Below are 26,859 nucleotides of genomic sequence, written 5' to 3'. Positions count from 1 at the left end.
CACATAGACGTGCAGTTTTTGTAGGATAGATTTTGTATTGCAGCAGGGAGTGCTGCAACTCTCTCTCTCTCTCTCTGTTTTGTCTACCTCTCTCTCTCTCTCTCTCTCTCTCTCTCTCTCTAAATCCTTCCAGACACCAGTAGGATTACTGTACCAGAAAGCTGCCTCCACTCAACTCCCTGGGCTGCAAGTTTGTGTGAACCGAGGACAGTTTATCTACTTCTCCCTCGGAGTGTTTTATTTTTTTTGCGAGCCGTCCAGTGTAACCTGGTGGTGTTAGAAGATGAGTGACTGCCTGGAGGATGGGTCTTTCATGTTCACGTCAGAGTCTGTGGGAGAGGGGCACCCAGGTGAGGCTACAACAACAACAACAAACAACACAGAGAAGCGCTTACTCAAACCACTTTTCATGTCAAGGAGTGTGTATTTGGACCACGGACCTACCTATCTGAATAGTTGGTGTGCCAAGGAACTTTAGAAATGTCAAAAATATTCAAGCATTTTCAAAAGAATGACAAGTTTTTAAATAGCTGGGGCATACAAGGGCCCTGGGGGTCACCAGAAACCCTCTTTGAGAAGCGCCAATGTAAAGAAGTGGCTCTTTTTTCCAATTTCAAGGACATGCATCTCTAAACTCAAAGGGCGCTTTTCGACCGGCAAAGAACCGGTTCTGGTTCTTTCTCCCGCCTATGGGATGAACCAGAGGTGAGCTTTTCCACCGAGAACCGAGTTGGTTGCGAACCGTAAAAGTTGGAACCACAAAATCCTTGGTTCCTCTGGTTCAATCTGGTTCAATCTGGTGGAAACGCAAGCCGGTTCGCGTCCGGTTCGCAAGAACGAACCAAGGTTCCAAGAAAGTTGAACGGCACTGGTTCTTGAACCAAGGTTCTTTTGGTGGAAAAGGCCCCACAGAGTCACAGCCCCGTAAAGGAGGGTCCATTTGGAACCCCCTCAACTTAAGGACCCCTTCCTGGACCCCACTTTGGGGCCTTTTCCACCAAAAGAACCTTGGTTCAAGAACCAGTGCCGTTCAACTTTCTTGAAACCGTGGTTCGTCCTTGCGAACCGTCCGCGAACCGGCTTGTGTTTACACCAGATTGAACCAGAGGAACCAAGGATTTTGTGGCTCCCGTTCCGGTTCGGAACCAACTCGGTTCTCGGTGGAAAAGCTCACCTCTGGTTCATCCCATAGGCGGGAGAAAGAACCAGAACCGGTTCTTTGACGGTCGAAAAGAACCCCAAGTGAACCACTTCTGTAGAGAAAGTTCCAGTGTTATTTAGTTCTCTGATGAGCGACAGTCACTGTCAAAGAGTTCAGTTGACGTGACTTTTGTGACAAAACTCTATGTTTCCCTCTCTAAACCAAATCGAAAAGAAAAGACCTACAAGCTCAACAACGCTTGGAGGTCTGCACCAAGAATAGGGATCATATGGTTTCAAACCAAACACTTTCAATATGGTTTCAAACCAAACACTGCACTGTACTGCCTAAATTACACATGCAGTCTCCTAGGCTAAACTCCATTCACTATCCAGGCTTGAATGAACGGTATTCCATTGATATACGACTCTTACTCAACATGTGTTTACTACAACCCCCCCACCCCTTTCTTCATGGGCAGTAAGGAGGAGGGGGGGTATAGGGTTGCGTGCTTAAAAAAGAAAAAAAGGAAAAGTCAGCCGAGGAACCATAGCGTCAAGATGACATGCGGTCTGTGTTGAAAATAGCGAGCCAGTAGTGGCATGCTCACATTTTGCACACAGTTGCACTCAGCTCCCGGCACTGTGTACACATATACAGTAGGTTTTCGGAGCTTAATCGAAGTTCTATTACAAATCCAAACATGTGTAAGGCATAATAAATTATCTGTCACAGCAACAATACAAAGCTTGTAATTACGCTACAGACTTAGAGCCACAATTATGGACTATAAAAATGTCCTCCTTGAAGAATGATGAATTGTGACTCTGCTGTGTGTGTGTGTGTGTGTGTGTGTGTGTGTGTGTGTGTGTGTGTGTGTGTGTGTGTGCGTGTGCGTGTGCATGTGTGTGTGTGTGTGTGTGTGTGTACATAGTTCTTTTTTTCCTTTTTTGTGGCCTCCTGTCTCCTGAAACCACGTTGAGTTTCCTAGTTTGTTTCAACCGTCCAATGAGAAATGTTAAAATGCACTCTGCCCTCTCTCCGCTGTTTTTGGACTAAACAGTGTTGTAACACTCCTGGAAATATGTAACCTTATTCAAAGCCCTGCCGGGTCAAAATGATAATCTGTTAGATTTTAATCACGGCACGCGGCTGGACAGTTAAGATTTGGACGTTTACTATAAGTAGTAGTGAAACATTCATGACATGTTATGAAGATTCGTAACCTTTTAACAGTAAAATAAAATATTACAATCAGAGAGGTTCACAACTACAAGTTTACAGATACAGCAGAAAAAGACCTTTAGGGCTTTTAATAATCATAATTGTTCCATTTCCACAAAAAGCAACACTAATGTTGTGCCCTGTTAATACCATGTGCACAACATTGCATGTATGGTGTCACCGTATCCCTTGCAGACAAACCTACAGTATTAAAATATTTTATTTTAATATATTGTCACTGTCGGGTGGAAACCTTGTATGTCCAAGACCGTTCGTTTTGTATTTATCATTTTAAAAATGAAAAAAAAAAATAAAAAAAATAGCAGATCTAAAAGCACACAACACCTCGCACCGCGAGGCGTTATGTGATTGTAGACCGTCTCTTTTCACTACTTTTGTGCGACGTCCTTTTCTGATAAAGCAGGGCTTTACTTCGCGAAAAAACCTACAAATTTGAAACTTTGGAGATACAAGGTTTCTGCCCGACAGTGACCATATACAGTATATTTCTGTTATGTGATTGCCATTATGTGAACATGGAGTCCAAGTGAACCCACATCTAATGATAAGATTCCATGGGCCCCTTAGTCTGTCCCTAACGTTGGTGATGGGACCAGAAGCTGCTGGGTCAGCTGCAGGCGGTCTGGCACATGGCAGCGTGGCCTTGGCTGAAGGCCACCGCCAACAGGTTCACACCTGATAACAAACCTTTGAGGTCTGGACTGTTTCCCACAGACAACTGGGACGCTTTCTTGGGACTGTATGGAAATAGCATTAAATACTCAGTGTTTGTTTTCAGTATGAAAATGACAGAGAAAAGATATCGGAACATAAAACATATCGTCGTTGTCGGGTGGAAACCTCGTATCTCCAAGTTTCAAATGTGTACGTTCTTTTGCAAAATAAAGCCTTGCTTCATCATACAAGGCCATCGCACAAAAGTTGTGAAAACAGCAGATCTACAAGCACACACCGCCTCGCGGAGCGAGGCTGTAGATCGGCTGTTTCACTAGTTTAAATCATTTTTAAAATGATAAATGCAAAACGAACGGTTTTGGACATACAAGGTTTTCACCCGACAACGACGATATGATCTGGGAGAGGTACGTGGCCCGACAGCAAGTGACATCTGTTGCAACATTGCATCGGACGACGCACAGTGATATTTACTCAGATAGTGTAGAGATTACCAGTAAGAGTTTGTTTCATTTGTAATATAAATGATCCCGTGTTCAAATCTGTATTTGCAAAGCAGCTCATGCGGACGAGCAAATAGTCGGCGAAGAGCAAATAACTGATGTTTCTGATGTAACCTTTGCATTGCATTGCTTCAGCTGCGTGGCAGAGAGAGAAAAGAGATAGAGAGAGACAGAAAGAGAGAGACAGACAGAAAGAGAGGGATGAATGGAGGGGGTATTGTCTGGTTGCTACCCTGTTGTCCCACAATGGAATCCAACTGAGGGGGACAACAAAACAAAACTCTCCCCTGTTCAAAAAACAAACCCAAATTTCCATAATTTTAGAAGTAATCACCAGCAAATGCTCGCATCCAGGCAGGGGCGTCAATTGGGTATGGCAGGGGTATGCATCTGCCATACCCTGGGTCCAGAGGAGAGAATAAAAGTTACTTTTAAATATAAATCCACGAATGTCTCTTTTTCTATCTGTGCTGGTTATTATGTTGTTAAATTACAGTAAAATAACTACAAATGCAAAATGGTCACTTTAACAATATTATAATATTCTCCCCATCTTGACAGGACGGTATATTCCCAGGTTCCGCCGGTCAGCTGCACAGGTGCAATGCCATTATTGTTAATTGTGGCACGTTTACTAACATGCCAAGTTTAGCTGCACTTGAACAACCGTTCCAGGCTGCCATATCCAGCCCAAGAAACCGTAGAAGCCTGTGTAAAAAGCTGACAAAAATCATTTTTTTTCAGACATTGTGAAAATAGCCGATCTACATGCTCACAACGCCTCGCAGCGCGAGGCGTTGTGAGCATGTAGATCTGCTATTTTCACAATAGAACCGTGTTATACAAAATGTAATGCCTCTTTTCCATGAGGACTCCCATCTTTGCCATACCCTAGCTTTTGCTGAACTGACGCCACCGCATCCAGGCCTCCAGGGGTGTCACACCAAATTCTGGGCCCTGGGTTCAAGGATTCACTCACATTTTGCGAGCTTGTAGATCTGCTATATTTTGAAAGATTTGTGCAAGTCTTTGAATATTTCAAATCCTTTTTGAAAAACCTATGTTTCTATGTCAGTGGTGCTCAAACTTTTTCATGTGAAGGACTCCCAAAAATGTATTTGGCTACGGACCCTCATCCTCAAAATATTTAGTTCCAGGGACCCCCCAGAAACAAAATTTGAGTTACAAAAGTTCGCTTAAAAAATATATATATATTCAAAGATTTGCACACATTTTCAAAAACAGCACAGCACTCTGTGCCGCACTGTGAGCTTGTATATCTGCTATTTTTCAATAGCTAAAGTATATAAAATAATGAAGGCCCCTTCCACCTTGGGCCCTAGTAACTCAGTCCCACTCCCCCCACCCCGCTTGTGACGCCCCTGCTCGCGTCACTTTAAGCATTTAGCAGAAGCTGTTGTCCAGAAGAGACATTACAAAGTGCAAGATCAGATTAAATGCCATGATGAACCCTCACCTGGTCAACAAACAGAAGGGTAAAGTAAATAACACGTGCAAAGAGAAGGGATTCAGTCAGGGACGTGCTGGCCATTGGGAAAAGCGGGACAACTCCCGAACGGCCGGTTCATTCCCGGCCGGTCCAGGCCGGCCATCAGGAAAAAATTAAACTGTTTGCACAAAAGTAAAAATTAAACTGTTTGCACAAAAGTAGTGAAAACAGCCGATCTACAAGCACACAACGCCTCGCACCGCGAGGCGTTGTGTGCTTGTAGATCTGCTGTTTTCACTAGTTTAAATCATTTTTTAAATGATAAATACAAAACAAACGGTTTTGGACATACAAGGTTTCCACCCGACAATGACGAAATATAACTACCTGTAATGTAATTGGCCCACTGGCTTGTCACTTGTCATGATCTGAAATGGCAAATCTTTGAGTAGCAGCAGCTACTATATCTCTCTCTATAGCGCTTAATGAGGGCCTCTCCAATTCTTTTTCCCGGGCTGAATCAGGGGCCCAGCACGTCCCTGGATTCAGTGCTGCAAAGACACGAAGACACCAGGTTAAAATCAAACCTATTAGTTCATCTGTCTGAACAACATGCTATCACCATCCGACCCTTACGCAGCTTCACTAGGTCGGATTTTGATTCGGAAACTTTCTGTGTGGCGCCTGTATACGTTCCGGTGCCCATACCGATGGTGGTTTTAGACGATCAAGCACGAATTGAACAGGATTGAGCTCAGATGGCGACCCGTGGGGCTCCTACTTTGAGTCAATGGAGCGACGTCACTTTCCCATCCTTTACACATGGCTTTATACATGACTTCTTCTACAGTCTATGGTTTTAGTGTTACGATGGCACACTCTAGTGGTCTTTTTGTGGTATGGTATATCATCATGGCGTTGAAAACAATGAAATTAGACCCCATCATGATGATAAAATATAGCTATTTCCTGGCGTTATTAGCGCACATTCATATTTTAAGTTGGCTGGCAAAGGGTTTTAAAGTACCAAAAGTACTCATTAGGCAGAATGTCCTATTTCAAGTTATCAAATGTATAAAAATCTTTTGAAAATAGATGCGACGCATTGTGGTGAGCTTGTAGATCTGCTATCTTCAAATGGTTGAAATGTATATTTGGTTAATGTATATTTTGTGATAATAATCAGAATCTACAAAGTAGGCCTAACTAGTAACTAAAGTTTTCAAATAAATACGTATTGGACATCGGAAATACTCAAGTACAAATACCTCAAAATTGTACAGAACTTAAGTAAATGTACTTAATTACTTTACGCCGCTGGTCAAGAAAACTAAGTCTAAGTGACAAATGTAAACGAACGGACGAAGCAATGTCATGCTGTGAAAAGAACCACAAGCTCGTACATGCGCTACTATTATCTTTTTATTTGATTTTTCGCCTAAACGTGGGGGGAAAAAGTGCTTAATTAATGTTCATGAACATGTGAAGAATGAATGCAGTCTTAAAATGTTTGCTTTGGCCGTGGCACCGTTAAGCCAGGATTATACTGGCTGCAAAAGTGCAGCTCAAAGATTTACTGGCCTACAAAATCATGGTGTGACTGTGCACGCAAGCACGCATGCATGCACCCACACACACACACCCACGCACCCACGCACACATACACACACACACACCACACGCTGCAACCGTTTTGTTCAACTGCTGCTTATATAACCCAAATCCAACCGGTCGATACGTGGTCTTTAAAGATGAAGTGCCATGATTTTTCACTCCCCTATAAAACATGATTATCAGGTATTGTGATTATACCATGAAGGAAGATTTTTCCCAAAGGTTTTTATGTGGCCACACCCACCAGTTCATCAAGTATGCCTGGTTGTTCACGTGGGTGGTGACCCAGCTGAAGTTAGCCACACCCACAGTGTTGGGTGAATGGTAAAAGGGGAGGGGATGATTATATGATGTCATTATATCTGTGTTTTTGGATTGGCACTTTTGACCTATACAAGGTGTCAGTCAGCCTCCAGGAAGAAACCCCAAATACAAAGGGAATACATAATTGCTCATAACAACCACAGCAGGGGGTCTAATGAAGTACTGTCAACCTCCTAGACACAAGGAAACCAGAAAAAGTACAAAACTATGGCACCGCCTCTTTAACCTTGGCTTCTCTGTCTGTCCTTCTATTCTCCACAGACAAGATCTGTGACCAGATCAGCGATGCGGTCCTGGACGCCCATCTGAGGCAAGACCCCGACGCCAAGGTGGCCTGTGGTGAGTGGCACTCTGTCACGCTCACCTAAACACACCTATAAAGCAGTGGTTCTCAACCTGTGGGTCGGGACCCCCAGGGGGGTCGCCAAATTATTTTGGGGGGTCCCCAGATGATTAACTTAATGTGCAACATTGTTTTCTCACTCAGCAGTAAACAAACCAACATAAAGCATAAGACAAATGACAATTTGAGGACTTTTTAATGCATCTTAAATGACAAATTTAACCTTGGCCAAACTGTCAAATATTAGAGACATCATTTGTGAAAATAGCCGATCTACAAGCATGTAGATCTGCTATTTTCACAATAGAACCATGTTATACAAAATGTAACGCCTTAACTCTAAGTGCTTGTCAGGGTGGAGGGGTCCCCAGTTAAAATATGACTATTTTGGGGGTCGCGGCCTGAAAAGGTTGAGAACCACTGCTATAAAGGACCCCCCAAATTGATTTGTATTTAGCCACGGACCCCCATTTTGAAAAGATTTTCTTGCCAGGGACAACTTTCAAGATTATATACAGGTATATATTTTTTTCTTTCAATTCAATATCTTTATGGCCCCTGGGGCCCTTGGGGGTCTCCGGAATCCACTTTGAGAACCACGGCCAAAGACGATCAGAGATCATCATCTCATTCTCCGCCTACTGACTAACAAACCTACGTCCTACAATAATGACACCATACCAACATGAAGGACCAGCCTAATGTTTCCGCGTTGGTACTGCAGTGCAGTTACATTATTTTCCACCTGTTTTATCCCATTTTATAGAAATTGAGTTGAGTTGAATTCAATTGAATTGAATTGAATTGAATTGAATTGAATTGAATTGAGTAGTGATATACCAATAAATACAAATAAAATGAAGGGGAACACATCTATTAGAGTCAAATAGACGTCTAATAATTAGGCAGTTCACCTATAAGTAAAAAAAAAGACAGGCAATGTAACATTCTACAGCATTCTACTTTTCACTGACATGCCCAAAATAGGGTAGATTATTAATAATTTCTATTAAATTATATATTTATATATTTTTGAATTAACTGTTGCACCCCTAATCACAAGACACTCATGAATCCGTTGGATGGTGCACGATGCCACACGTACAGTAGAGTACAGTACAGTGACATACACTAACCAGGCTCATGGCTTGGCCCACAGAGACGGTGTGTAAGACGGGCATGGTGCTGCTGTGCGGTGAGATCACCTCTCGTGCCAACGTGGACTACCAGAAGGTCGTCCGAGACGCCATCAAACACATCGGCTACGACAACTCTGACAAAGGTGAGAGGATAACTGAGACGCAAAACATCCGCTCTCTGCATCAGTATTTCATTTAGCTTTTATAAATATGCCTACAAATGTGATCGTCAGTGTGATTGGCCAATGGGACCCCTGGCCGTACAACAAACTTTGAGCCGTTTGTGCCAAGATGTAGGCCATATCTAGGCCAGATGTAGGCCATATCTAGGCCAGATGTAGGCCATATCTAGGCCAGATGTAGTAGGCCATATCTAGGCCAGATGTAGTAGGCCATATCTAGGCCAGATGTAGGCCATATCTAGGCCAGATGTAGTAGGCCATATCTAGGCCAGATGTAGTAGGCCATATCTAGGCCAGATGTAGGCCATATCTAGGCCAGATGTAGTAGGCCATATCTAGGCCAGATGTAGGCCATATCTAGGCCAGATGTAGGCCATATCTAGGCCAGATGTAGTAGGCCATATCCAGGCCAGATGTAGGCCATATCTAGGTCAGATGTAGGCCATATCTAGGCCAGATGTAGTAGGCCATATCTAGGCCAGATGTAGGCCATATCTAGGCCAGATGTAGGCCATATCTAGGCCAGATGTAGTAGGCCATATCCAGGCCAGATGTAGGCCATATCTAGGTCAGATGTAGGCCATATCTAGGCCAGATGTAGTAGGCCATATCTAGGCCAGATGTAGGCCATATCTAGGCCAGATGTAGGCCATATCTAGGCCAGATGTAGTAGGCCATATCTAGGCCAGATGTAGGCCATATCTAGGCCAGATGTAGACCACGCTGCAGAGTCTGGACATTTTTGGGGGCCGGAGATTTTCTGGGAACCAGACAAAGCCAGATGTTGGAGCTTATCTCCTTCCAGGAGCACCACTCAAAAAGAACATTAAAGGGGAGAACCACCCATTTTCAATATTGAACTATGTCATTAATATACCTTTGAGTTGTTATGTGGAAATAAGAAAAAGGTCCCCCCCTGCAGGCTTCGACTACAAGACGTGTAACGTGCTGGTGGCACTGGAGCAGCAGAGTCCCGACATCGCCCAGGGCGTCCACATCGACAGACTGGAGGAGGACATAGGAGCTGGAGACCAGGTGAGGGAGGACTGTCGGAACGCCACTCTGTGTCTGCTGTAACGTTGATGTACAGAGAAGAGGTGCCTCTGTCACCACATACACTATAGGCTATAGCCTGCCTGCAGTGGTGGAAAGTATAACCAACTACCTTTACTCCAGTAGTAGGCTAACCGTACAGTATGTATGTAACCACTTAAAGGACAACTTTGTCTTTTTACAACGAGGGTTCATATTTTAAATTGTAATAAGAGAAAAGAAAAGGTGAGTGTTAAGAACACATCGGATGCCCCTGGATTGCCCCATTTATCCCCTCTTGCTGCCCAGGCCCACCACCATTGTATTGAATCCGGCCCTGCTGCGTCAATGCATGCGTCATGACGTCACTTGGTCACATGAGCGCAGACAGGATGTTATTGTGTAACTTACTGTATGGGCCAGTGTTGATCATAGCTGTTCATTGCCGATCAAATTTTGGACATTTTGCCGCACCACGCCACAGTTTTAGCCATAAAACAAACATCAGAGATAAAGGGCGTTAAAGATGGGAAAATGCATTGGAGTATACGGAGAAAAACGGCCGCGCGATGCTCTCAGCGTCGACTCGAAGCGACTAGCGGCTAATGGACTACATCCAGGCGCAGCCCCAACCAAGCGGTGAGATTTAAAGTTAATACTGTAAATACAGTAAACACGTCAACGCGTCGTGGGCCTCCAGAGACATCAAAGAGATTGGCGTGTAGACACCTTGTGGGCACCCGCTGAGTTAAAATGTTTTCATTGTTTTAGCACGTTAGTGATTTCTTTCTTTTTTTTTTAGTACTACTACTACTACTACTACAATATGAACCCTTGTAAAAAAAACAAAGTTGAGCTTTTTGCTGAAAACAGCAGATCGACAAGCTCGTTGTGAGCTTGTCGATCTGCTATTTCCTGCGAAAGCTTTCCCCACAATACGGACGGATGCTGGGGTTTAAGTGGTTCAGTACAATTTTTAGGTGCTTTTACTTGACTGGAGTATTTCCACTTTTACGTCTGTCCACTACATCCGATTGGAAAATATCACCCTTTTTTCCTCCACTAAAACATAAGTTACAAGTTACTTTGTATATTTAGATTATTGTTACAAAACATACATTAAACCAATTAAGCCCTAGTTTGTACTTTCTCTATTCGAAAGTAACTGATCTACCAGCGCACAACACACCGCAATGCAACATATTATATCTCTGCTGTCAGGCTGAAACCTCCTAACTCCCAAATTTTTCATTTTCGGGAAAATGAACTCAAGTGGAGTTAGAAGGTTTTGACCGAAGTCCTTTTTACTACTTTTCATTGGTTCGTTATTTTAACCAACACGCAAAGGTAAAGGGTGTTCAATAGCACATATTTATGAAAAAAGAGAGGGCCAATCGGGTGGAGTTGGTTTTGCAGGTTTTGTACCAAGCACTTTTTACTCAAAAATGTAGGTTTTGGCCAGTGACAATATAATATTCATGTTTGGATATGCAAAGCTAAAATAAAAGCCCTTTGTGATGGTTGAAGACGGTTCAATCAGTGTTTTCAGTGGACTGGACACTTTAAAAAGGGTCTGCCTGTAGACTGAATAAAAGCAAACTAGGGGGAAGAATATTACAGCTTTACTACATTGAAGTGGTTTGAACTTTGAAATATATATTCATGCACTGGTATTTTGGAGCTCCTGGAACAGGAGTTATAGCACCAGCGGCTTTATCCGGTCAAAAACCGATGTAAAAAAAGTGTAAAAAAAATGTGGCCTACATCTGGCCTAGATATGGCCTACATCTCGGCACAATTGGCTCAAAGTTTGTTGTACCCATGGGCCAAGCTTCGCAGGACGCGCTGTGATTGGCTAGATGAAATTAACTCATAAACAGCACCGCTCACTTCAAGCTTGGTGTGATATTGTAAGTGCACTGTGCAACCGGTGCAAGGTAAACCCTACTGGAAACTTGTGTTGCAATATCAGTATTGACTGATTCTGGCATGCAATTAATCGGTTATCGGCCAAGATATCAATACCGTGTTATCCCCAATTATTTGATTGATGATCATTTTAGGGGCAAGGCCACTTGGCCTTTGGTGTTGGCCATTTTCTAAGGGCACAAGGCCAAATGCCAGGGCAGGAAGGCCATCAAATAACACATTTTAGGGGGGTTAGGGTTAGGGGGTTAAGATTTCAGAATGACACTGGTGTCTACATGACAAGAAAGAGACACCGGTGTCTACTGTCTTCATATTGAAAGAAAGAGACAGAGCAGAAAGTAGTACAGTCAGCTGGGGCGTTAAGGCCACTGTGGCCTCAGGGCATGCCATTTCTTTGAGGGGCACAAGGCCAAACTGAGGGGCAACGCCGGCCATGGCCTTCATGGCCTCCATGAAATTCCTGCCTTGATCATTATCATCGTTATTATCATCAGATGGTGACTCCTACCCTGTCTCTTTAACCCTCCCCACCTACCTAGGGCTTGATGTTCGGCTACGCCACAGACGAGACAGAGGAGTGCATGCCACTCACCATCGTCTTGGCCCACAAACTCAACTCAAAGATGGCGGAGCTCCGACGCGACGGCACCGTTCCTTGGTTGCGCCCCGACTCCAAGACACAGGTGAGACCGGCTGTTCCCCGCGGGCTTCATGAATCGGCCCTTTGTTTCCAGGTTGGGTGACTTGCGGGGATTGGTTTGGGTGCCAGTGGACACAATTGGATCAACACGCAGCCTCTGGAAAAAAAAAAAGGCGTCAAGTTTATATTCTCTGGAAAACAATAGACGTTTGACTGCTATAGACGAATCCACAGAGCGCTGCCCTCAGGGTCGTCATAAGAGGGGGGTAAAGTGGGACAGAGTTACTAGGGCCCAAGGTGGAGGGGCCTTCATTGTTTTGTGCTTTAACTATTGAAAAATAGCAGATATACAAGCTCACAGCGTGGCACATGCTATAATTGATCTGCTATTTTTGAAAAGTCGTGAAAATGTGTGCAAATCTTTGAACATATGTATTTTTTAAGCGAACATTTGTAACTCAAATTTTGCTTCTACGGGGTCACTGGAACTAAATATTTTGAGATGGGGGTCCAAATACATATCATTTTGGGGGTCCTTCACATGAAAAAGTTGAGCACCACTGACGTAGAAACATAGGTTTTTCAAAAAACCTTAGAAGGATTTGAAATCTACAAGCTCGCAGCGCTGTGAGCTTGTATATTAGCTATTTTTCAATAGTTAAAGCACAAAATAATGCGTAATAATGTGTTCCCAGTCAAATGGGGGGCCCGCAGTGCATCCTTGTACCCAGGGCCCAGAATTTGGTGCGACACCCCTGGCTGCCCTGTAGCCGCGGCGTCGCGGTGCCAAGCGGTGCCACTTGACACCGCGGTTATGATCGCCGCTCTGCGGATTGATTCGACTATAGAAGCAGTTTATGAAGAAATGTTGACTTAATGCTCTTACACGGCGAGATCAAAAAATGCGTGAACAATGGCTTTTGAGAAAGTGGTTCATAACTTCAGACCTTAAATCAGTCAATCGAGCAAAAAGCTTTTATAGACTTATGTCAGATTGTGCTGTATGGCATGCGTATTGTTACGGTGCCAGTTATAGTATTACTGAATTAACGGGCCGGCACAGCAGCAGCAGCATGTGATGCAGGAACAGAAGGCGACATCGTCTTGTACTGAGGATTTCTGCTGGGAAAGCAGAACAGCCAGGGGACGTTTAGTAAGGGAAAGTTAGCCTATTGCTACATCAATCTGAGAACTAAATCTAAATCACTAGCTTTCTTCACAAATGTGTTCATAAAGGTGTCTACTATCACCTCTGAACTTTGTCAAACCCAACTCCCTTGACATACTTTGTGGGAGCCAATCAAAGTTGGGGGTATCGGGATACCCAGGGCCTGGGATTAAAGGGGGAAAAATAAAAAATGGCCAATATGAACGTATGAAGTATGTAATTAGGGTATTGTTGGGCTGCTGAATCCATTCCAACCATTAGTTATCAGTAAAAATGACTCCTTGACCATAAAAAAGGCCTAATTGGCTAAGGCTTAGCCAATCATGTCATTCGAGTTCACCTGTGTCCTGTTAGTCTCTATGTTTTAAACCCTGTGTTTGAGTGTTCCTTGTCAGATTGTATCATGTTATCCTGTGTGTCATGTGTGATTACCCACCTGATCTTGAATAGTTTTCATGAATTCAAACCCTACTCCAACCTTTTTTTATTGCCAATATTATATGTCTCATGGACACACAAAAGTAAGTGTGGCCTATTTTATGGCCAAGGAGTCATTTTAACTGAAGACGAATGGTTGGAATGGATTCAGCAGCCCAACAATACCCAAATTACACAACTCATACGTTCATATTGGCCATTTTTTTATTTTTCCCCCTTTAATCCCAGGCCATCAGGATACCCAATAACTTTGATTGGCTCCCACAAAGTATGTCAAGGGAGTTGGGTTTGACAAAGTTCAGAGGTGATAGTAGACACATTTATGCACACATTTGTGAAGAAAGCTAGTGATTTAGATTTAGTTCCCAGATTGATGTAGCAATAGGCTAACTTTCTCTTACTAGTTTGATTACGTTTGAGTCCTGCATGCAGACACAACACAATGTTGGATAGTAGTATCAGTATGGAACTAAGTTAAAGGAGTCGTTCAGCCCCAAAATGTCATTTTTTTATTATTTTTTTCTAAGCCAAGCCAATAATTTGATGAGACTTGTAGGCCAATTGATTCTGGAATCAATGGGGGTCAATTTATTATAATCAAAAATCAATAGAAAAAAAGTCATTTTGGGGGTGAACTACAGTACTGAGAATCACCACAACGCACAAGTAAATGGTAAATGGTGCATTTATATAGCGCCTTTATCCAAGGTACTTTACATAGATTGTGCATTACATTCACCCATTCACATACACATTCATACACCGATGGTGGAGGAAACTATGCAAGGCACCAACCTGCTCACCGGGAGCAACTAGGGGTTCAGAGTCTTGCTCAAGGACTCTTCGACAATAACTCTGGGGGAGCCCGGGATCGAACTAGGAACCCTTCAGCAACCCTCTGTGTTTAAAGTCGGTTTCTCTACCCCTGAGCCACTGCCACCCCACGGGTGAGGGAGTACATGGCAAAACAGCTCAAGGGGTACATGAGACAAATGAGCACAAATCTTAACTCCCATGTCCCAGACTTATGCCTAGCACTAGTAGCAATGTAACAATTCACAATTAAAGTTATATACTGTGTAATTTGCTCAACTAGTGGTCAGTAGCGTTATAGCAAACCGCGATCGCGTCTGTTTTTTTCGGCCGCTTTTCGCCGCGGACCGGGCCTTCAGACCACCGCGTCCGCCTCGCCGGCTCGCCCGCCTCGCCACGCATCCGTGGAGGTGTCTCGTGTCCCTCTGCGGACCGGTGTTGGGGAGTTACAGGCTAGACTTCTAGACCAGCGCAGGACCAGCGTAAACAAAGCAGTTGAAGCAAGCTATTTCCTGAAGAGACATGATTGGCCAGTAGTGTATCATGTGTGTATGATCTGCAATGTGATTGGCCAACGTATACACAACGTATACGGATGATGCAGATGACGTCATTTTGCCGTGAAATCCCGCCCCTGTCACGGCTAAGTAGAAAACATATAAAGAACAGGCTTTTGGGGCTGAAATGAACGGAGTGGGTGTTCTAAAACTTTAGCGATTTAATAGTTAGGACAATTTTAAGATATGTTTTATAAAAAAAAGTTACATAGTATAACTTTAAGGCATTTAGCAAACACTCTTAATGCATCAAATGCATAGACTTAACTTAACCCCACATCAATTGCAGCAATAATTGTCTTACTTGTATTGTTGCCGTGAAGGTATCCTCTTTGCGATACACACTTAGTTGTTGTTGTTTTTTTGCTTTTATGTTTAAGTCTTTATTGACAGTGATAGTGGTGAGCGAGACAGGAAACACAGAGAGACAGAGAGACAGAGAGACAGACAGACAGACAGACAGACAGACAGACAGGGAGGGAGCCAGGGAGGGAGCCAGGGAGGGAGGAATGACTTACATCCAACGATCAGTCCTTAGGGACTCGAACCAAGGAATTGAACCAGGTCTCGCTGATCAGGGCATCATGTCCGTGTGGTACGCACCCTAACCGCCTGTCCACTGGGTTGTCATCATTTCTTCATTTTGTGAACGGTTGGCCCAGTGTGCTTTCAATGTGGGAAAAAAAGTTTTTGTTCATTAAATACACTGGGTCCAATCAGTCTATACATTTCTTTTCATTGCCCTTCTAAATGCAAAACGAAACACATCAATTCAAGGATTAGCTTCACCACACCCCAGCCTTTTGGTCATTTATGAAGTAAGTTGTATTTTCCACTTGACTGACACTCCACAATAAAGTTATAGCCTCCAACATGCTGTGTCCCTGTGTGTAGTATGATTCATGTATATTCTAAGTACATAATATGGCAATAAAAGAGGTTTAAGTTACTGGTCCATATTTTCCTGCCACTTCCCCAAACATACTTCCTTTTTGCCCCATTCCCTCTCCCATTGACCTTCTTAAAGAGACAGTACAGGATGAATCAAAAATACAGCGTTCGTCTTCGCAGTGAATTAATTAGCATTAAAAAAGTGAAAGTATTGGAAAATACGCATAGGGGGCTTGACCACGCACGCACGCACGCACGCACGCACGCACGCACGCACGCACGCACGCACGCACGCACGCACGCACACACACACACACACACACACACACACACACACACACACACACACACACACACACACACACACACACACACACACACACACACATGCACACACACGCACACGGCAGATGGTGGCTGTTGGCGGTTGAATCCTGTTGAGGGCGGTTTGTAACTCCACATGGTCCCCTCTGAGGGGGTCCCTGGTCGAGGTCTACTTTTAATGTGACCTCCAGTAGACCCCCAGTCTCCATGTTCTCGCCTACGTAAAAGTTGAGAACCAATGGTACCCGAGCCATGTGCCATGGCATATCTCCTGATGTACAACACCCCTTTGACATGACGCTAGCATGTCACATGTCAAAGTAAACCCCTTGGACATGACATTAGTATGTCGCAGGGACTTACCCCGAATCCAACCAACCCTTGATGCTGAGTGCCAAGCAGGGAGGCACGTTCTATAGCAGGGGTCTTCAACATTTTCAGGCCAAGGACCCCTTAGTCGAGAGAGAGATGGAGCAGGGACCCCCCACAACCCATAGATACCTAGTTTCATCGTTTGATAGCTCAATCATCTGTGTATTTTGGGTTCATGTACATTTGTGTTTCCAGATATTTAACCAATTGAACCATCAATACTTAATAAACTTGACCTATCACTCTTTACTTTATCGCTCTTTTTCCCCTCTGCACCAAACCTCTTTGCCGAGGCGTTGTGAGCTTGTAGATCAATTAACCAATGTTTAGAACCTATAACTAGGGCTGTCACAATTATTACATAATCGTCTAATCGCAATTTATTTGAGGTAATCACAATCATTTTGCATAATCGTCATAATCGTTTCCATGTTGAGGAATGTTAATATACTTTCAAAAAGTAGAGGAAATAGCCGATCTACAAGCTCACAACGCGTCACATCACGACGCATCGTGAGCTTGTAGATCGGCTATTTCCACTATCAATGTTATTTTTTGCCCCAGGGGGGTCCAGGGGAAAAATCCGCCTAAAATGTATACCCAAATTGGAACAGTTGTGGACACAAAACTACAATGATTGTGGCTTCTCTTGACCCACCAAATGTCAGCTAACCCCTGAAAATTCACAAATGCATTGTAATACATCACATTTCTCTTACCAAATTGTCCTGCTGTGATCATTTACCTAGGAAAAGATGATTGACTAAGACCTCCGCCTATGGAAATTTTGCCTTCTGAATAGTGAATGAGCCTCAAGACCTCATTGAAAACATATATAGTAAATAGAGAAATTGTTCACCAAGGTGTCATCAATTGATAGGCAAAATTGTATGAATATATTCCAAACTATGTAAACTCTACAGATATTTTAGTGAGAGTAGTGCTGTAATATTTGTAATGTTAAAGTATAGGGTGAAAAATGACAAAAACAAGTAACAATAAGTTGTAATAATACTGTAATATGAGTAATGTATGGATGAAAAGTACAATGGCAGCTGATTACTATGCTGGAGGCCCACTGTAACAATAATCAACAAAGAAATTGTAGTTTGATTTGGTCTCAATTGATTTATTAACATTTATTGACAGCTATTCAGAGGTCAACACCTTTTGCCCCCGCCGGCGGGGGCAATGGGGTTCAAGAGGATATGTATAAAGTTGTGAAATTGTCATTTCTTTGTATATTTAGGTTATGTGTCTTATCTGCCATGTGCAACTTCAAAGCCTACAAGCCAAACAGAAATGTAATTGGCAACGACAGAAACGCAATTAAATCGTTAATCACATTTATTTGAGTGGCAATTAATCGCCATGTAAAATGTCATATCGTGACAGCCCTACCTATAACCAATTTTTATTTATTTTATTTTATCATCAAATCTGCACCCCAAAAATAATTATGTATAATCGTCTAAATCAATTGGTCTGACCGCATAGCAGGACGAGATATACTTGAGTCTACAAAGAGGAGAAAGAAAGAGTTCCTTGATGTTCAACACTCACAACGTGAGTTCTTTCCTGGCATGCCTACTCTAACTTCCCGGTATGGGGGGGGGGGCATTGAAAGGGATAGTGGCTTATTAGGTTACAAGGGAAACAGCCTGGATGGACTGCAGAGGAGAAATGGCTAAAATTAGGTGTGGTGTGAGGGGTTAATTTAGGACCACATGGTAATCCCTGCGGTCACTGGACACTGGAGCAAAGATATTTAATTAATGAAGATAGCTCATCCTCATTGGATCCACTAGAGTGCGACGTGGTACACAAAGCCTACAAATAGACTCCTAAGTGGGCGCCGGCTCTGACGGCAAATCTCGCGCACGTCCTGTTTACTGGTGCTATAGATCCCGCGAGAGTGTGTTGCTGGGACACTGTGGGACAGCTAAAGAGCAATAATAAAGCTGATTTTCTCAGTTGTTGTGTCGCTGAAAAAAGCCACTTTAGTATGACAATTTTGTTAATTATTATGTGGCTTGTGATGGTCTGGTCCAATATTTAGTTCAGTGACTATAGATTCTGAACTATTATTTTGCTCTGTGTTCACGTTAGCTCTCCCATTGTAAATGAATAGACTCCAAACATGCTTCCGCCTCCTAAAAAGATATCTACCTACGTCACACAGAAACGGGAAGTACAGGTCTTTTGCACCCTCTTGCTATCGCCCTCTTGGACTGGAGCACCCAGGGTCCCTGGTTGAGGACAAGGAAGCTAATGAAAGGAAAAGACGTCACATGACGCCAGGGTTGCGCCATGACACTCATGGGTGGCAAAACTCGCACCGGAAGTTCAATGAAATACACAGTGGACATGCAGTCCTGCGATACTTGGCACGTTCAGAAATGCACTGTGTGCTCTTTGGGTACCTCTATAAATGCATACAGTTTACACCTTGAAAAGCAACACAGCAGAAAACAACGGGTGACAACGTCTTATTTTCTTTTTTTATAAAGGTCTCTTTCGTTCAGAAATAGTGTCGGTTCATAAGCTGTCCAGCCGGCTCTCATAAACTCCAATATTATTTCACTGAACTCCCGGTGTGAGGTCGCCGCCCAGTATGACAAATCTGCCGGCTGGAATTGCAGGGTAGAGAAATCTGACGTCAGTGACCTTTCCTGTAAATATTCCTTCCTTGGTTGAGGAGACTCTCTGGTACGTCATCCTATGACCTCTGTGCCTCTGCCCCCAGGGGTGTCGCACCAAATTCTGGGCCCATGAGTACAAGGATTCCATCACATTTTGTGCTTAGCAGATATACAAGCTCACAGCCAGGGGCGTCACAAGGGGTAGGAAAGTGGGACTGAGTTACCAGGGCCCAAGGTGGAGGGGCCCTAGTAACTTTAGCTATTGAAAAATAGCAGATATACAAGCTCACAGCGCGGCACCGAGTGCCGCGCTGCGAGCTTGTAGATCTGCTATTTTTGAAAAGTAGTGAAAATGTGCGCAAATCTTTGAATATATGTATTTTTTAAGTGACAGTTACATTTGTAACTCAAATTTTGCTTCTGGGGGGTCCCTCACATGAAAAAGTTTGAGCATCACTGACATGGAAACATACGTTTCTTGGCACACATTTTCACGATTTTTCAAAAATAGCAGATCTACAAGCTCGCAGCGCGGCACTCGGTGCCGCGCTGTGAGCTTGTATATCTGCTATTTTTCAATAGTTAACATTCATGGGGGGCCCGCAGTGAATCCTTGTACCCAGGGCCCAGAATTTGGTGTGACGCCCCTGCTCACAGCTCCCACTCCCCCCCCCCCCCCCCTTGTGACAACCCTGGGTACGTCATCCCGTGACCTCTGTGCCTCTGCCCCCCCCTCCCCCCCCTCCCCCCCCTCCCGCAGGTGACGGTTCACTACGACCAGAAGGACGGCGCCGTGATCCCCAAGAGAGTCCACACGGTGGTCATCTCAGTGCAGCACGATGACAACATCTCCCTGGAGGAGCAGAAGTACATCCTCAAGGAGAAGGTACACATTACTGTTCTTGAGGGTCTAAATGCCTTATCAGAGTCTTTTTAGGTGATAAGGCTATCCACCTAAAGTGAGAAAACAGGTGGAGGCCATCATAGTCAGTCACGGTGAAGTCCTATCACTGCGACTGACTGGTCTAGATGGACCAATCAGTGAACGGGGGTGATGGGCCGATCTGTCTGATAGTCAAAACAGAGAGATGTGTCGGGGTTCGCGGTGGTATTGTGGTAATGACGTAATGTTGTAGTTTTATAACTTAAAAAGACTACGCCGCGGTGGATAGCTTATCACCGCGGTGCCTACTATGATAGGGGCTTTACGTGATGAAGGCCGTAATATCCAACAGTGGTGGAAAAAGTACTCACGTGTTTTTTTACTTAAGTAAAAGTATCAATACTGCACTGTAGAAGTACTCCGTTAAAAGTAGAAGTACGGAATTCAAAATTTGCTTGAGTAAAAGTACAAAAGTATTGGTATCAAAATGTACTTAAAGTACCAAAAGTAAAGGTACTCATTATGCGGAATGTCCCGTTTCAAGATTTCAAATGTGTACAAATATTTTGGAAAGAGCAGATCTACAAGCTTACAATGCGCTGCATCGCGACACATTGTGTGCTTGTAGATTGGCTATTTTCAAATGGCCGAAATGTACCGGTATATATAATACAGCTGAAGTTGTTAATGTATGTTTTGTAATAATAATCTAAATCAACAAAGTAATTAGTAACTAAAATATTAAATTAAATGTAGTGGAGCAAAAGTACAATATTTGGATCCGAGATGTAGTGGAGTAGAATTAAACTGGAAATTGGAAATATTCAAGTAAAATACAAATAAGGTACCTAAAAAATGTACTTAGTTACTTTACACCACTGCAAATCAATATGATCAGACAGAGAAGTGACGTCTAACTGTTTTATGGCCTCCTTCAGGTGATCAAAGCTGTGGTTCCTGCCAAGTATTTGGACGAGAAGACCATCTACCACCTCCAGCCCAGCGGGCGTTTCGTCATCGGAGGACCCCAGGTACGTGTAGTGGGAGAAATATGTGAAAAAGGTGTTCACTTCCGGCAGAAAGCGTGACAATTTGCACCTAGGGGTATTTTTGTGCGCTGAATTCAAAAATTGACGGTCCCAAGCACTTTTCTCAAATTCACTTTTCTCTAATTCACTTACCATACAGGGAAAAAAGACCCCCCGAAAATCTTCTTTAAATAGCATGTGAGGGGTCTATCTAGGGGGTTTTCATGATTCTGAATCCATTGCAAGCATTTGTTTTGCACGAAAAACATTCCTTGGGCTAAAAATGGACCCCACAAAACTATGGTTTAGTGATGAGTCATCACTTTTCACAGTTGTGTAGGGTCCATTTTTAGTCCAAGGAATGTTTTTCGTGCAAAACAAATGCTTGCAATGAATTCAGAATCATGAAAACCCCCTAGATAGACCCCTCACATGCTATAAGATTTTTGGGGGGTCTTTTTTCCCTGTATGGTAAGTGAATTAGAGAAAAGTGAATTTGAGAAAAGTGCTTGGGACCGTCAATTTTTTAATTCAGCGCACAAAAATACCCCTAGGTGCAAATTTTCACGCTTTCTGCCGGAAGTGAACACATTAGCCTATTTTTGTTACATATTTCTCCCACTAGTGTACAATATTCCCTCATGCATGGGTCTTCAACAGGGGGTCCAGGACCCATAGGGAGTCCTCAGAGTTACATTGGTGTTTTTTCCTCAATAAAAATGTAAAGTCAATGTAATATACATTAAGCGCCTTAGTTGAGGGAGAGATGAAACAGGGACCCCCACAACCTTTTCATAGATTCCATATAGTGTCATCGTTTGACAGCACAATCATCAGTGCATTTTGGATTCATGTCAATTTGTGTTATCAGATATTTAGCCACTTGAACCGTCAATACTTAATAAACTTGACCTTTCACTCTGAACTTAGTCTGCTCTTTTTCCCCTCTACACCAAACGTCTTAGCCAGAAATAGCCAGTCTACAAGCTCACAATGCCCCGCAGCGCATTGTGAGCTTGTATCTGCTATTTTTGGCTAAAGTTCTCACAATATGGACGCTAGGGTTCAAGTGGTTAATATAAAAAAAGAGAAAAAAGTTTCTATCACACAAATATTTGGAGGACCCCTTGTAATAACTCTGAGGACCCCCTAGGGGTCCCGGACCCTCTGTTGATGACCTCTGCATTAAGCCATCAAAGCCTACCACCAAGCTGATCTCACACAGACCTCCTTACCATATAGCTCTTCCCTCCATGACAGGGCGACGCAGGCGTGACTGGCAGGAAGATCATCGTGGACACGTACGGGGGCTGGGGGGCCCACGGCGGCGGAGCCTTCTCTGGCAAGGACTTCTCCAAGGTGGACCGCTCTGCGGCGTACGCAGCCCGCTGGGTGGCCAAGTCTCTGGTCAAAGCCGGCCTGTGCAGGAGAGTACTGGTGCAGGTGAGACCCAAGAAGATCACATTACTATACATTGTTGCTCCTATAGATCGGTGCTTTTCAACCAGTGGTCCTTGAGGGGGTTCCACATGGTCCCTGGTTAAATGAAGGAGAAGTCCATTTGGTTTCATTTTACACTCTCAAGAGTTTAATGATTGTTAGACACCTGCATTACTTAAAGTTGACCTCTACCTCTTGCTATGTGCTCTACAGGTGTCCTATGCCATCGGGGTGGCTCACCCTCTGTCCATCTCCCTGTTCACCTACGGCTCCTCCAAGAAGTCAGAGTCCGAGCTTCTCCGCATCGTCAACAACAACTTTGACCTACGGCCCGGAGTCATTGTCAGGTAAACAAGAAAGAGCGATATGCACGATAGTATATGAGCGATACAATTACTTTGCAGATATAAACTAAAATTAAAACATGTTGTTTCATTTGTACAATCTCAAGAGTTATTTGGGCCCTTGGAAATAAAACATTTGAGAAACGCTACCAGTAAGACTCCCTAATCGGGAGATAAGCGACCGTTGGTCGCTTATCTCCTGTCACACTGCTGACATCAGTATGACATCACACCGTACACAAACGACCCTTATATAAGACCGGCATTATCTACCGACAGATTAGTAACAAGATGTCAAAATCGTTGAAGGTTGAATCTCCAGATATGGAGATAACCGACGAATCTCACTAAGTCTGACCTCACAAGCCCCATATTTGGACACGAACAACATATAACTCCATATATAGAGACATAGCTGCTGACATCAGTATGACATCACACTGCTGACATCAGTATGACATCACACCGTACACAAATGACCCTTATATAAGACCGGCATTATCTACCGACAGATTAGATGCAAGCAGGATCTCGACTCTGACACAACTCATCGCTACTAATGTGGACTCATACGTGCCACAGTGTCATACATATTCTGAAGAGAACCTGGAGACTGACATTCAGTAACCTTCTTATCAAAATAAGAACATTATAATGGTATGTAAAACAGAAAATCTAACATTTGCCAGGGACGAGGTAAAATCTTTGCCACGGACACATTTTGTCAGTGTACGGACATTTTGCATTTGTAGCCCTACAGCTACGAAGAAAAACATCGATTCGGACAATACACCTATTAAGAGCGAGTTAAGAGCTACATTGTGTTTGTTTCGCTGGGGAATGTAAACAGACCCCACCACCGTTAAACGCAGCACTTCCGCCACTTCAGCTAGAACCAACCGGAAGTAATATATTGCCCAGGGTGTATGGACACCTACTGTAATTGCATCTATCCAGCAACTGTGAAGTGATGGCTCAGAATTCTCCCTCATGATGCAGTGCATGTTTGCTGTCCCCCCCCACCATGCAGGGAGCTGAACCTGAAGAGGCCCATCTACCAGCAGACCGCCTCCTACGGCCATTTTGGTCGCCCAGAGTTCACCTGGGAGGTTCCCAAGAAGCTCGACTACTAAACTACACCCCCTACTGGCCGAGACCTGCTCGCTTCGTTGGAGATGGAACAGAATGACTCTTTATGGGATACAACCACAAAAGAAAGACTTCTTTCTTTCTTCTTTTTTTTCTTTCTTTTTTTTGAATCAGTAAATTAATGTTGTCGGGTGTTTTTTATATATAAGAAGAAAATAAAGCCAAAGTTAGCGCAATGTTATTGAACCGATTCTGTAGGTTTTGGTTTGAGGTAGCGGTCTTATAATTGCCCCCGTGGTTGTACCCCATATGGGTTAGGGTTATCTCACTGCCATCCCTTTCTTTGTCCCCTCTGCCCCTCCTCCCCCCTCTAACACGCACGCACGCACGCACACACACACACTATGATGTCTTAGTCAAGGTGAGATGGTGAAGACTGTGATGAACCTAGAAAACATCATAATAGGACACGTGCATTCAGATATGGCACACATCCACAAATAATGTCTTAATAAGACGACAATGTCTTAACGCGACAATATCGCTAACTTACATTTGTGCTTAATTCACAGCCTACAATGTGCCACCACATACACACATTGCAAGTCTCTTGTTTTTCCTCTTTTTTTCTTTTTTTTTGTTTGTTTTTCATGCACAACTGTGAATCAAAGAGTTGGTATTGCACACTAAAAGCGCACAACAACAAAGCAATGTATAAACATCCATTTACAGAAGTCTTTGAAATGTAGTAGAGTGAAAGTCACATGCATCCCATAAATGTACTTAAGTACAGGACTCAAGTACATGTACTTTCGCCACTGCTATACAAATAGGGGAATTGGCATAAGTGACTAAATTGGGAGGGTAAAAGCTTTTTTTAAATAGTGAATATACTATATTCACTGTGAATTATATTGTATTGTTTGGTGACCTAGCAACACTAGCCTCAGCTGTTAAGGGTGCTTCTATGAAACCTGAAGATATTATACTTGACCTACACTCTCCGACTGGAGACTGAAAATCGATATATTAATATCTGAAGTTTTATTGTTCAACCAAAGTCTTAATCTTTTTTTTTTCTTTGCTGAAAAGGATAGCCTACACCCCACCTCCCAGCAACACACGTACATTTCTGAAGAAAACATGTTATCTTTTGTTTTATTTTATCATAGCTCTGTAAAAAGATATTTTATAAGTCTTTATATTGTAATGTATGCCATAGGAAAGTATTTACAGTGCGTGGTATATTATAACAACAATCAATGTGCAAGAACACAGGTCATTTATATCTTGGTGAGACAAACCTATCACTTATATGTTACAACCAAAACGGTGAAATAGCAATCTATATTCCATCTTTATTCTCTGTTTTAATCTTTCTGCTCAGGCCCCCTTTGTCAGTCTATCAAGTGCCTTGTTATATCGCTGTAGCCAAGCTGGTGGAAATCATTTCACTCAAGATGAGAAGGTTATACCCATGGGTATAATATATTTGCAATATGTTCTTTTTGTTGTTCTTGCTTACAACAGACTGGTTTTAAATGAATGCTCTCACTTTAACCGATGTTTGTACTTATTGCTTATTGCTGCGATTGCGACTTAATTGTCTACATTATGAACTGTTCTGTGGTGGACTGCGATTTAAGCCATCAAGCCTACAGTAGACCATATTTTGTGGACCACTGGGCAGTTTAAACATTGCTCCATTCTTTCGTTCTGGTAGTCTGTGGTGAGAATGACATTTAAGTTGCCTGAATGCGACGATAAACAGAATATCTTTCCCCACATTATGTGCTGCTGCATGTAGACTTCCTCTTTCCGTAGGGTTGACATTAATTTAAGTTTCTTTAATGTAGCATAGTGTCAAATTCTCTCTCTCTCTGAAAATGTGTTAGTTTGTTTACACTGTAGAGCAGACATTTTGAAGTACTTTAGCCAAAAACAAAATTATGTGATGTTTAAGATGTGTTCGGAAACAAATCAATCCTAAAATCTTTCGCTAGTGGATTATTACTATAGGTTTATTCCCTGACACAGTGGAGAATAATACTTGTATTTGATCTCGATCTGCCCAGCGTGTATTCTATGAGAGGTTATTCCTTTAAGTCATTTCAGCTCTTGTGCTGATCTGTTATTTTCTTGTCAACTTTATTCATTGTGAAGTTGGTAACGAAACTAGAAAATGTAAATAATTATTGACAATAAAATATTTTAAAGATAACGAAGCGTTTGGGTCATTTAGTATCGATGATTGATCCTGAATGTAACGCAGATAGGCTACTGTAAGATAAAGTATACACTGTGGGGCCTTTTCCACCAGCAAAGAACTGGTTCAGGTTCTTTCTTCCGCCTATGATGATGACTGATGATTTGTCTATGTGATATGTTTGTGTTGTTTCTTGTTTGAACAGACTGTGAAGACAAATTTCCCTTCGGGGACAATAAAGATTATTATTATGGGATGAATCAGAGGTGAGCTTTTCCACCGAGAACCAGAGTTGGTTCCGAACCGTAAAAGTTGGTTCCGAACGGGAACCACAAAATCCTTGGTTCCTCTGGTTCAATCATGGTTCAATCTGGTGGAAACGCAAGCCGGAACGGGTTCTTTGCCGGTCTTTGGGGCCTTTTCCACCAAAAGAACCTTGGTTCAAGA

At 43.1% G+C, this 26,859-nt stretch overlaps 1 protein-coding gene across 2 annotated transcripts; it reads left to right on the top strand.

Moving 5' to 3' along the window:
* Positions 1 to 26,427, top strand: mat1a (methionine adenosyltransferase 1A; the record flags this gene model as incomplete). Of its 2 annotated transcripts, XM_080740482.1 has the most annotated exons (10): positions 1 to 350; positions 7,214 to 7,291; positions 8,455 to 8,577; positions 9,539 to 9,651; positions 12,117 to 12,260; positions 20,183 to 20,308; positions 21,244 to 21,336; positions 22,594 to 22,776; positions 22,987 to 23,120; positions 24,148 to 26,427. In XM_080740482.1, exons 1-10 carry the CDS (start codon positions 284 to 286, stop codon positions 24,248 to 24,250), a joined length of 1,164 nt encoding a protein of 387 aa, XP_080596608.1. In that variant the 5' UTR covers positions 1 to 283. The 2 variants fall into 2 exon arrangements, with proteins under 2 accessions (XP_080596608.1, XP_080596609.1); XM_080740483.1 differs by lacking the exon at positions 24,148 to 26,427 and having other exon boundaries at positions 22,987 to 23,124.
* Positions 26,428 to 26,859: the final 432 nt, after the last annotated feature.

Source organism: Nannobrachium achirus (genome assembly GCF_963921795.1).
Source record: "Nannobrachium achirus genome assembly, chromosome: 13".
In the NCBI taxonomy this organism is placed as follows: domain Eukaryota; kingdom Metazoa; phylum Chordata; class Actinopteri; order Myctophiformes; family Myctophidae; genus Nannobrachium; species Nannobrachium achirus.
Note: the sequence above shows the minus strand (reverse complement) of the source record. Positions and strands in the feature narration are given on the sequence as shown.